Genomic DNA, 12962 nt, shown 5'->3' with positions numbered 1-12962 from the left:
AAGGCATGGATTACAACTAAATGACGAGATTGTATCGTATGCTACTATTGGCGAGAAACTCTTACCGATAATAAGGTCAAATAGACATAATGAGGGCAGTGAGAGATGAAGTAAGAGTGGGGATTAAGAGTTGCACTAGCCTACAGGCGATGGAGGGGAACAATTTTCACTCTGCTATAAATGCTCTTAGAACAACAGATGGTAAATAACAGAAGGGATTTGCAATTGTCCCTGGGGGGACTTTTTGAACGCATGAGAGTTTGAGAAATTCCCTAGGAAAACCTGAAATATTTCTTTAATAAAGGAGAGAAAGGTAGAAGAAGTATTTTAATTCAATGCTCGCAACTGTTATGAAAAAGGTAATCAATAGGTTGTTACTTAGTACATTCAATTCCATACGAGAATGTTTTGTTTCAGATGTGGAAGGAATATTCAAATAATAGCTCATGTTCCCACATGTTTATAATTACAAACACTTCAAATATTACTCATACTTTACAATGTCTCTCACTCACATAATGCCTCTTTCTTTTGAATGCCACTCTGTGATGATTAAATTATTACTACATCGTGGAGCACTTTTCTTTTATCATTCAAACCATCTGAGATCAATTCTTTTTAACAACGCATCAATGGAGTTGATTGTACCATTGGGATACAAACGCATTCCATTGGTGGTAAAAATCATGCCATTCAAACATTATCTTATGTTAAATTGTCCTTTTACTTTAAAATCCACCTCTATACATTAGGGCTGATACAATACACATTTTGGAAATCGATATTTAATCCGCTTTTTAGGTTACTTCGGCACCGTCTGGAAAAAAACACAAATGAAGAAGTCCAAGTGCAGGAAACCAGAGATACAAAGTTGACGTTACTTTTGACCAGAGTAATAAATGATTTCTTCCTGATGAAAGTATTTGGAAATTTTTGAAACACAAATATATCAATTACACCAAGTTATCTGGTTTCCATGAAATTAACATTTTAAAATCTAATTTCACTATTTATAATCACCACAAATTTCAGAATGATATTTCACACACTGATACAAACAAAAGGTCTACTCTTTGATTACCATGCATTCAATGGATACTCATTTAAACATTTTGCATACTAAACGAAAAGGTTCCTATTTTGATGTAAAAACAAACCCATGCCATGCCAGGAGACCATAATTACAAGGAAGGATTTAATGGAAAAATCTAGGAACAATGACAGCTATTTGACTAACAGGATTATTAACCAAAGTATCATGCCCTTCATCATGCTGCGCTACAAGTAATCTACCATTGAATTATCCAACATGCTCGGGAGACCTAAATAAGATGTGCAGGAAATGCTAAGTGGTTATTCTAACACACAAAAAAGAGATTAGGACTTCACAGTAAACTTCAATTGAACTTGCACGCACAAACTCAAATGTTCAAAAACAAACAGAAAAATCAATGACTGATGCACTCTTCCTAGGGAATTCATTTGTTTCAAAAATCCATCCATTTGGTGAACTAACCAGGCCTGTAGATTTGTACCCCACTCTGCTGAAGGGTTTCCATCTGATCCAGGCCAAAGAATGCTGCAAATGTGAAAGCACAATTATTTGGGGAATACCTGAGTGAGTGACACTACAGCGTGTCTTCGGAAGGTAACAAGACAGATATTAAGTCCATGTTGTTTGTTAAAACAAGAATAAACTCCATGTAAAGCTATCCTCAAGTTTATCGCTTCCATGGCAATTTAATAGTTCAACTAATGCTGCAACTAGGAGGTTCCCTGTTAGCGTTTTTATGGGAGCATTCTGACTATGGTATTTCATTCATAATTATATGCAATGCCAAACAGCTTAATGGCAATTCCACACAAATGGTGACCAACTGACATGCACAAAATTGGCTGGAATTAACTGTTAAAATAAAATAATTGTTTTCACTCCGATATGAATGGCATGAAAACTGAGCTGATTGATCTAACTTTGTTTAGGTACATGATAATCTATACAAAACAATTTAAACCAACTCTTTCAGATGAGAGTTTGTATCAGAAATGAAAGGCATTGGTTTCACACTATCTATTTACTTATCTGTTTTCGCTGAAGGGTGTCCGCCAATAATCCAATGAGCCAGTTATTCTTATATTTGGCCCAAATATACACCCCTTTGAAATATGGTATCTTATCCTGGGGCTTAACTCCACAGATATTGAAATTATTTAAATGTCCCCGAAGGAAAAGGTCTTCATCTCAATTTGAACTTTGGAAAGCATACGTCAAGCAGGCAATTTCACCATGATAACCAGACACCAACTCTTCCATTTATTTTGATTTTATATTTTTTAGTCTTCATAAGACAAAATACATGTACCAACGACAAGAGTGGGATAATCACAAAAATATCGACAGGTCAATCTCTCTTTTGGGTAAGCTCACATTATTGTGCAATCGAATTGCATAAGGCACTACCCCAATTGATCAAATTCCCCTGGAAACCCGAATGAATTTGAAAAACAAACCAAGAAGTATCCTACAAATTATGCTTTCTATTAAGCTGAAGAATATCTTGTACGATAATTATTTCATGAAAAGATTTTCCTCTGTACTGTAATTTTCTTACATGGCCACTTTTCTTGTGAAACTAATGCCTTGAATAATGCATTCTTAATGTGATGAGTTTTATGTTACCATGTAGCTGGACTACCATGAACAATAAAATATTATTATATTGTGATTACGGGAACATGGCTACAAGTTATATAAAACAGTTCAAAATAGTTCTTTCAAATATAATAAAAAACTACGATTGTTTATTGGTTAGTGAACGGTAACTAAGTTCTGATTAACCAACCAGCTTCTATCGGAGTCTAATGAAAAATTTCTCCTTTTTATCACACGCTTATTTTCTCACTTGAGCTTCCCAATCTTGGATGGACATATGTTATCAATTGTTTTGATTGAACAAGTCCTGCCATCAACTTCACCAGTCAGGAAATACACCACGGGTAAAAATATGGGGACAAATGTCAGAAAATACGAATGGTTTGCAATTAATTTCACAGAATAACAATTATACAAGGCAATATACACTTCCTAAAGCAATCACAAAGCTAACATTGATAAATATTTCACTTAATTATTTTGGTAACTCCTTGGAAATAAGATAGCAGGCCAAATGTAAAAAATATATATGATTCACCAGATCTGGTCAAAATGTTAAAAATTATAAAACATGTAAACATATATGTTTCTGTTTTACTCTGTTTATCTTTGAGTTGAGGGCAACGCCACAAATATTTCATGATTATCTGGATAATTGTTTTCCTCTGATTAGAAAAAGCCGGGGATGAACTTTCTTGTCAAACATTCCGAGCTTTGCAACTGCTGAGAATACACGAGAGAAGGCAAAGAGAAGAAACAAGAATCATGAAAGCAGAGAAATATATGAGATACCACTCGACTTAAGGAAAACATAATAGCTTATCTGTATATATTTATAAAATGTAACCAGGGCTGTCATAATTAGTGTAAACCTGTTATGAATTAATGATTATTTTTGATTGCTTAAAATCCAACCAAATATTTGTACTATAATTCCAGATTATTTTATAGATTACAACCATAGGTGAAATCCCTAAAGGATATAATAGAAATAAATTATGCATATATTATGTTTGGCAGAAGGTGATTTGATTCAGATCAAATGTAACTTATCATGATAATGTTTGAAATATTAAACAAGTGATATTTTGAGTAAAAGGGCAAATATTTCTAATCGAAATAATTGGGACACAATATTAATGTTTCACAGAATTTATCAAGCAAGCCCTGTCTTTGTCGTAACATAAACAAAATTTTAACTGTTGCAGACCAGGGCAAAATTAGGTTTTATTTTAAAGAGGCCCTTTCATCACTAGAGCAGATTTGAAGGATTTTAATGTATTTATTAACACTATTTGGGAAAAACACAATTTGCCGTTACTGAGTGGACTTGAAATTGAACTATGCTGTTTGTTTCTCATTTCTTTGAGGTTATCTACTACAGTAAAAACACCTCTTCTTGCTCAGTGATATCTAAATATTTTCCAGAGTAAAAAATTAATTAATGGTCGTTGATATATTATTTGTATGATCTAATGAATCAGGCTTTGAATATATGAGATTCAAAGAAGTGTTGTTAATTGAAACAATAAAATATATCTGGTGACAGAAATTAAAAAATATACTCGTTATTAAGTGAACATCGATTAAATGAGGAAAGGGCAGGAATAAGATAGGGATGTTGGACAGGATAAAGAGAGGAAGGAAGTACACAGAGATAAAGAGGGGCTTGTCGTAGAATATGATTTTGGGTTGTGTTTTGTTGGGAGAGACAAAATATTTATTCGTTGGTTGTATCCATCCAGAACCTACCTTAACCGGTATATTACCAAATAATAATTAATCAAATGACAAATTTAACTGTTAATAAATACTGTAAAAGAGTTCAAAGTTATGTGACCCGTGAGAACTAAAATCCAAGAAGGCAAATTTTTTTAGCTCATTAATGTAATCAGTGACATGTTCAAATGCAATTAGAGCTGGTTGCTTGAAATATTTTCCATTGCAATTTAATTTAGGAATCATGTTTCCTACAAAATATAGCACAATCAGATTAAAAGTAATCACTTTATGCATTCTGATTATTTTGAATCTTAATAAGTCGACAGACTTCGGCACAACTTAAGAACAAAACTGAGATTCCCTCACAACTTGATCTCCTGTAATGCATGTCCTAAATGCATTTAGGACATGGAATTAAAGAATTATGAAGAGATTTGTGGGCAACAGGATAACTCAAAAAGTTGTCACAAAACCATCTCTGGATAAACCTAAAACGATGATTATTAAACAATGGGTTTATGAGATGAAGGCTTAGTATGGTGATTACTTAATGTAAACATGAATTAATAGCAAGAAGCCTAAGTGGAAACTTCACATATTACTAAGTGCATTAACATAAACAGCACACTATTAACACGCATGATTCAAAGTGACCCTGAAAAGTTTTCAATGAAGCTACAAATTTTGTGTCTCCAGTTGTCTTTCCCAGCATCTGGTTCTCATCTCTTCTTTTGAGTGGGGCTGGAAATTCAAACATTTAAATCCCAGTATATCTTTAAAGGCATTCATTGCATGCATAAAATTTTACTGGAAATTCTTGGGATGCTTTCTAAAGTTTTTTCCAATTCAACCACTGATTCAGAAGGGGATATTGGACGTTGGGTAAATTGAGTCAATCAAGTGATTTGGTTGGCACACCACAAGAAAAATAACCACAATACATGCCTACCGCAAATTTCTACCGGATTCTCTCTTTCTGAGGTCTAGTCAATGGCAAACAAGGTAATCAGTAAAAGTCTACTAGCCTAATCCCGAGTGGACTGTAATGAACACACATCACAAATTCAAGCAACGCAACTGAGAGGGCAGCAGCAGTGTCTACAGGTTATTTCAAGTACCAGCCGCCAAAGTAAACGAGCCCCCCCTCACCTTTCGCCGCATGAAGGAGAATTTGGTGGAGCAGCCCTCGCAGGCCATTGCCTTCTTTGCAATGCCCTTCGTCTCGCTTCCCATTGGGCCTCCTTCCGACGTCCCCGGTGCACTGCCGTTCCTCGACTGGCCAAATCGAAGCCCAGGAGCACCAACATTCACCTCGACTCTGGCCAAGTCCTGGAGGGGGAAGAAAGCCAAAGTCAGACACAAAAAGAGGCAGAACAACTTATTTGCAGCAAAAATGCAAACGCCTCATCAGGGAATAAATGTAGTAGCACATAAATTTCATTATTAGCACATAAATTACATAGTAACATTAAATAGTAACACATTATAACGTGTGAGTACGAAATAGTTGCTAATGTGATGATGAGAATACCTAAAATTAGTGATTTTTTCTTATAAATCAGATGGTATTGTTATTTTAATATTTTTCCTCTTCTTTAAATAGCCTCCTTTCCTTAAAAATTAATTTTGCGCTGAAATTTCCGATTTAAAAATACCAACAGTCATTTACCATACGCAGCCTTTATGAAAACACCATCAATGTGTAGGATAAGAATTGTACGCAAGCTAAGTTCACTCCTCAAAAGGCATATGGAAAAATGAGTAATTCCTCGTGACTTCTTTTTCTTCATTCTGAGTCAAGGGGAACAGCTTGGGGGGCTAGATTTGTCAAACATTGTTATGACCAACGGAGTAGCATAACTACTTTGCTAGAAAATTTAGGCTGGGATTCCCTTACACAGCGGCATTTACAATATAGATTAAACTAATTAAAAACATTTAAAAATGGGTCCTTTTCCGACAACATCAAGAACATAATACAAGCCCCAATGAATTACAGGTGGAGAGATCACGAATATAAGATTAGAGAGATAGACTGCAAGACTGACAGGTTTAAATGGTCATTTTTTCCAAGAACAATAAGAGACCAGAATGCTTGTAATCGAAATATCCCAGGAGTCAGCTCAACACAATAAGTATTAAACTACAAGGTAGGGACTGCCCATGGCTGTAATAGTATATTTATATATTTTTTTGCAGGTTCCCCGAACCTTTCCCCATCCATTTGAAAAACCCTAACCCCCTCATCCCTTACCCTTTCTTCCTGGTGCTGCACGCCCTGCCACACACCTTTTTGGTGGCTCGCAGGGTATTAATGTAGATGTAGTTAATTCCCAACTAAAACTTGCCTTAAAAAGCATACTATCAAATGATAATGATTCTCATCTGCTGAGAATGGCAATTTTTGTTATTAGTCTACCAGCTTAGGGTATATTTTTTATAGACCCTTGACACTACACACTACTATTTTCCTTACTCCTGACTAAAATGACACAAAATATTCCCTAAATCAGTCTATATTTCGATGTAACTCAGTACAGCAATGACTGTAGAAGCCATTGCTGCTATGCAGTATGCATGATAAAGCAATCAATCAGATAGAGTATCTAGGTGAGGTTATGCAATTTGGGGTCTTATTTCAGGCTGTTAAGATTCCTACAAACCTGGACTAGTTTCAGACACGAGACTAAATATGTATGTCGGCCTCTATGAGATATCAGCTTTCCATCTATGAACATTTTCCACTGATATAAAATAAAAGCTGTTTTACAAAATCCACACAATATAGTAAAATGGCCTGGCTACTTCTGACTCAAAATATTACAATGCCTTAAATGCCAATAATGTAGGTAATTGTGACCATTTAATGACGATGAATTAGTATTGAAACTGGTTAGGTAATTTTTTTAAATTGTGTGGAATATTAGCGCTTTTTATTAATTGAAATGTGATTATGCAAAGTTACCCGGCCAACCATTTATTGTACGTACATATAATGTAATTTCAGAGACATACAACATGCACATGGGCTGAATTATTATTCTAATCACATATAAAATGTCTTAAAAATATACTAGTATGCATATACACAAACACATACACACACCCATACACACACTTTCTCTCTCAAGGTTTAGAAACATTTACTTTTGTGAAAAATTTTTATCTTACAGGTTTTCTTTTGGAAAAATTTGTGAAAAGTGGAAGAAAACTTTTTCACAAAGAACAACTGAAAAAAATAAAAGGCAAATCAGAGTATTATTCATATTTACAAATGAAATTTTAAAAATTCTTCCTTCACATCTTTCCACTGTGTACCCAACATCAATTAATCCTCTTCTTGCTCATACATCTTGCACTGATGCAGTTCTTCTCCATAAGTATACAATTACAATTTTTCTTCTCTAAAATACTGCTCTTATCCCATTCTACTTCAATATTTAATTCAGCGCTCCTATTTCTCGAGAATCTCATTTCTATTGCTCTCTTGCGGCAAAGCCTTCATCCCAATCACTAAAAGACAAAATCCCTTCAGGAAAAGGAACACTTTCTGACTGGACACACGAATGGACCCATCAGATTAAAGATACGGGAGAAATTTGGAGCATGATAAAAGAGAACAATGAAACTGAACACGAATTCCTTAAAAGTTTAGTTTATAAAATTTTACTATAAAAGATATTCGAATATATATGTATGCTTCGATTTTGCAAAATATTATTATGATTTGGGCATTGACTTTTATTAACTGGGCTCTCGATAACTCTTTGTTACCGTGAGGATGGCTTCAGGAGCCCAAACAAGATATTTTCCCCTTTCCAAGATCGCCAGGCGTCTGATCAGCATCCCATCACCCTTTCCCTCCCCCCCCTCAGCGTCCTTAATGGCCGCTTTTGCATCGCCGCCATCGATTCAGGGCCTTCCTTCGCCCCACTGCTCATGCCGCCTCCGCAGAGGGAGGCGGCATGAGCAGCTAGCAGCCCCCCCCCCTCCCGGGGCCGTCGTCGATGGAAGTGGGTCAAGTGCGCGCTATTGAAAATTTGCACCGGAAGAGTGCATATCGAGGCCCTCCCGAGTCATAATTGCTGGTTCCCCTACCCCTCTTTCTGAGGGAGAAGATGAGAGGAATCCAGGGAGCAAACCAGGAAGGTCACCGTTCCATAAATGACGTCACGCGTCCATGTCATCGCAGGGAAGGGAATAGGGAAGGAGAGATGACGTGAATCCACGAAGAAGAGAGCAGAGATGGAGAAAGATTGCACGCGCGTAACGTAACTTGGTTGGTTGGCCAATCGCTGAACGAGGGAGACAAGAGGGTGAGGGTTACGGCGAGTAACTGTGTATAAATGCACATAAACCTGCCTCGTGTTACATCACCATAGGAATAGAATAACGCCACCTAGTGCTAACCAATTTCACGTATCTTTCTCTTCCATTTTCTTCCACGCATCGCCAAGACGTTGAGCATAGCAGCAAGGACGGTCATCGAAACTCTCTTTATCGGATTCTCCAACCTCTGATTGGAGGACAACATGGGAGTCATCACATAAATCAGCGGCATCATTCCCCAACTCGGGGCCTACACAACGCACGGCCCTTCCCAGCTTTATGCCCGCTCTAGGTAACGGGGCCCTGAAAATGTACGAGGTTTTATTTTAAGTGATAGTCGAAAACGTACGACTCGGTGCAACGGCATATCGGAGAGAGCGCTCTACGCGATGGAATCGTGGACGAGGGCTGAACCGATGGAGAGGATGTCAGTGGTAAGAAGGCATTCTGAACGCCGTGTGCTCTACTGTGACTGGCGCTGCAATCAAGGGAGTGAGTAGGGGGATGAATGACGACGACAAAAGGATGTTGTGACGTTATTTGTGAAAGGATCCTAATGAGAGATAGGGGAGGAGGTTAGATGGTTAGATCTCCATTTGGATGGTGTTCATCCCGCGGTACGGGTTGTGGCAATGGGGAGAATTGGAAGACGACAAAAAAAACCTCATGACGTCACTTGTTGAAAGGGGACTTGCAGAGAGGGGGGAAGGCTGGAGGGGTGGGTGTCTGTTCGTGTGTGAGAGAGAGAGGGGAAGAAATGGATTACGGCTTCTCCAGACGAGGTCACCAGCAAGGAGGGGGATAGGGAGAGAGAGAGTGGGGACCACGTGATCCCTTATCGACCTAACCGCGCCGCTCCCCTCACCCATATGCCTGCCGCGCGCGGCTCGATATGCCGCTCCCTTGCCCACCACCCACACCTCGCTCCCCCACGCCACCACCAATCCGTTCCGCTCCCGCCCTCCAAATTCATCCGAATTCCGATGGAGGTGACGTCACGGTTGTTCGCGACGACGTCACCTGATTTTCTTCCAATCCGAGAGAGACCCGCGATGATGTCTCCCTCCCATGGATTCAAAACACGATAGACCGGTGAAATTTGACAACACCAGGGCGCTACGTCAATCTCATCTCGGGGTGACTTCACCAACCCTCTCGTCAATTCATGATGCTCATCAAGATTAAATTGAAATGTGGGGGAATGAGTCAAAAAGCAGGGGCAAAAGAACTCAGTGCGATGCCAGGCTCGAACGGATGGCAATGAAACCCCTGCAGAATTTGCTCATCATTCGTTCGTTACGATGGTGACTCGATGACGTCACAGACTTTCAGGCCGGCATCAAGTTTTTCCTCCAATGAGTGGAGAGAGCCAATACCGAACTATATAATGGTTTTGAATTTACTTTCGGCGATTGGTAGAGAACGCAAGAAAGAAACCTAGGAAATTTGAAAGTGTAGATGTTATTGTCTCAAACATGCCACCAACTTTAATCATGCGAAACGTTTTCTTGGATTTTTTTAATGGGTGGAACAAATCACATGGACAGATAACTACTGTGAGGAGGAAGAAACAGGTGATTTGGACAAGCAATAGTCATAATAGAAAGGCAATACCAATAACTGAATACATAACGATCAAACAATAATCTAAAAACCTCCTTTTCTGGCTTCATGCTCATCTTATTAAAATGAATTATGATTACTAAAATTTTCGGAAGTGAAATTACAACACAGATTAATTCAATACTTACATCGCTGATAGATAATTTCTACGGTGCGATCGCATTGATGATGTACTGTGAATCTTGACTCACTGTTACTAAGAGAGGGTTAAAAAATGTTTGGGGAGCATTTAATTGCGATTATTCGTATAAATTAATTTCATAAGTTTTGTATTAAATCGAAATTATAGTATTGAAACGTATTATTTCCTTATCTAATTATGAAAAATAACTACGGTTTTCTATTAACTATTGTCCAAATATTAGTTTGATAAAGATGGATATACCTTAATGTTTTGAATAAGTTATGTTTCTTGGCAAATAAAAAAACCATAAACACAGTAATCAACCCGAAGGTCGGTTTAGTAGGTGATGGTAGAGTTCACCCAGTACTAAGTCCTATACGGCGTGTGAAATTAACACATCAGGGTAGGGGGGCCAGTTCCTTTCCCTGAACCGGCTATGGTTTCCCAAGAAGATCTGGTGCCCGAAAAATCACTTTAGCTTGGGTGGAGCTGCAGGTGCCCAGAGTGCCTCGCCCAGGAATAGAACCCGGGACCCTCCGGTCAGGAGTCCAACGCTCTACCCGCTGGACTACCGCGACCCACCCTTGGCAAATAATACCATCATAATTCATAATAATTTGTATATTGACAGTTTTCCATTAACCATCAAGTTCACTGTTTCTGTAACATTTAATACCAATTTACGTAATTATGAATCCCTACTAAGTCCATTGCTACCTATAATAAAATATTTTGGCGGATAAATGATATAGCACTACGTCAAAACTTATAGCACAGGTTGGCACAATCCTGAACCTCAAGCTGTTTACGATTCTCTTCAACTATTTTCACCAGATGCCGGCATTGTGCTTCTTTCACATTATTAACGAAATATCATCAAAACCATTACTGTCCGTAGGCTGGTATGTCGCACAAAACATAACACTGCGTGTGTCCACCATAACACAGTAACACTGGAGCCTCACTCGATGGGAAATAATGATAATGTTATAACTTTCCTGCTTATTCCTTGACGGCAAAGAGTTAAGGTCAAATTACCTGATTTGCCAAATAATTACGCTATAAATGAAGTGAGGGTCTGTGCTAGAGAGGTATACCGGAGTTCACATAATACGAATCCGGTAGAATCGGACGAAATAATTTGCAAGGGATTCGATAGTGAAAAAAAAACTGTATCGTTAAATATTCAAGTAGCCATCAGGCCAGGAAACTTTACCAGTATAGATAGTTATTTTCCGAAGTTTAAAAAAACAAAGTCGTGGAAGAGCATCAACTTATTCAAAGCACAGGCGCTGATATACTTATTGGAACAGAAAGCTGGTTAATCACTGATAACGACGACGATCCCGTTCGCAGAAATGACTGAGTAAATAGAATCGGGTGTGGTGTCTTTATCGCAGCTAAAAATTCTTCCGTCCGCAGGGTTGGGGTAGTTTCAAGTAACGGTTTGGAAAGCGTTATGTGCTCAATTGAAAGACCTGAATCCAAAAGAATCTCTGTTTTACAGGCCACCAGACGACAAATATCATTCAATACTAGAACTAGATCAGCAAATAAAAAGTTTCTCATCCCAAAACAACGATCGCGACATGAAAATCGGAGGAGATTTCAATGTCCCATCTATTGACTGAAGCACATACTATAGTTTTAAAACGGGAGATAAAGATATCTGCGAATCGCTCTTGAATTTATTTACAATTAACTCCCAGCATCAAATTGACACTTCACCAACTAGGGGCGATACTATTCTTGATTTGCTAGCAACGAGCATACCCGAAAAAGTTTAACCCTAGAAACTATTAAAGGAATTAGTGACCATAGAGCAGTCAATCTAAGTATAAGCTAAGACATGGGGTCCAAAAGAGGGAGCCTAAAAGAAAAATGTACGTTTAAAGAAGGTGACTATAATGACTTAAAATGCGTGTAACGGAGTCAATATGTAAATTTTGAGGAAGATAGTTAACACAGAAATACTGAGGATGCGTGTAAATATTTCCCTTGACATCACGCAATCATCGCTTAATACGTTTATTCCAATTCAATTCACAAAAAATCACACGGAACCTACATGATACTAAGTCTGTAAAAAAGACTCCCGAACTTTCTGAATAGCACGCCTCCAGTTGGGTATTTTTTAATCCGCTTTGATGCTTTGCGTCCCGGGAAACTTTCCAAATAATCTCCTTCGACCGATTTGTATATACTAACTTGATCAAAAAGTTCCCGGAATAACCACCGTGTGGCGCTCCCATCGTTCCGATTTGAGTTCTCTTTTTTTTTGTTAAATTGGTACATCTGTTGTTGATATTCCCTTTAAATCTTAGTGTCATAACTTGACATTTGCAAAAGTTACGGTCGGTTTTCGGTATGTCCATCAGTGCTTCCTGCGATTTTTCCATTACTTCCTCCCGGCTGCTAAAACGCGTTCCCCGTAATGGTTTTTTAACTCGATTGAACAGAAAGAAGTCACAGGGAGCCAAATCAGGTGAATTCGGTGGCTGTTGGATGGTA

General features: G+C 38.1%; 1 protein-coding gene across 5 annotated transcripts in view; it reads right to left on the bottom strand.

Moving 5' to 3' along the window:
• The window catches only part of LOC139691918 (polycystin-1-like protein 3), a 154185-nt gene that overhangs the window by 17334 nt on the left and 123889 nt on the right, over window positions 1-12962 (bottom strand). For 4 of the 5 annotated variants that reach the window (XM_071589864.1, XM_071589863.1, XM_071589859.1 and 1 more), the window contains exons 2-3: window positions 5525-5704; window positions 1517-1579 (exon numbers count right to left, since the gene is read on the bottom strand). In XM_071589864.1, coding sequence (XP_071445965.1) covers window positions 1517-1579; window positions 5525-5608 — 147 coding nt within the window. In that variant the 5' untranslated portion in view covers window positions 5609-5704. The remainder of the gene's footprint in view (window positions 1-1516; window positions 1580-5524; window positions 5705-12962) is intronic. The other variant, XM_071589861.1, reaches the window with a different exon arrangement.

This window comes from Hetaerina americana, unplaced genomic scaffold (assembly GCF_022747635.1).
Source record: "Hetaerina americana unplaced genomic scaffold, ioHetAmer1.1.p SCAF_4, whole genome shotgun sequence".
Classification (NCBI taxonomy): Eukaryota; Metazoa; Arthropoda; class Insecta; order Odonata; family Calopterygidae; genus Hetaerina; species Hetaerina americana.
This window is presented reverse-complemented; position numbering and strand designations above follow the sequence as displayed.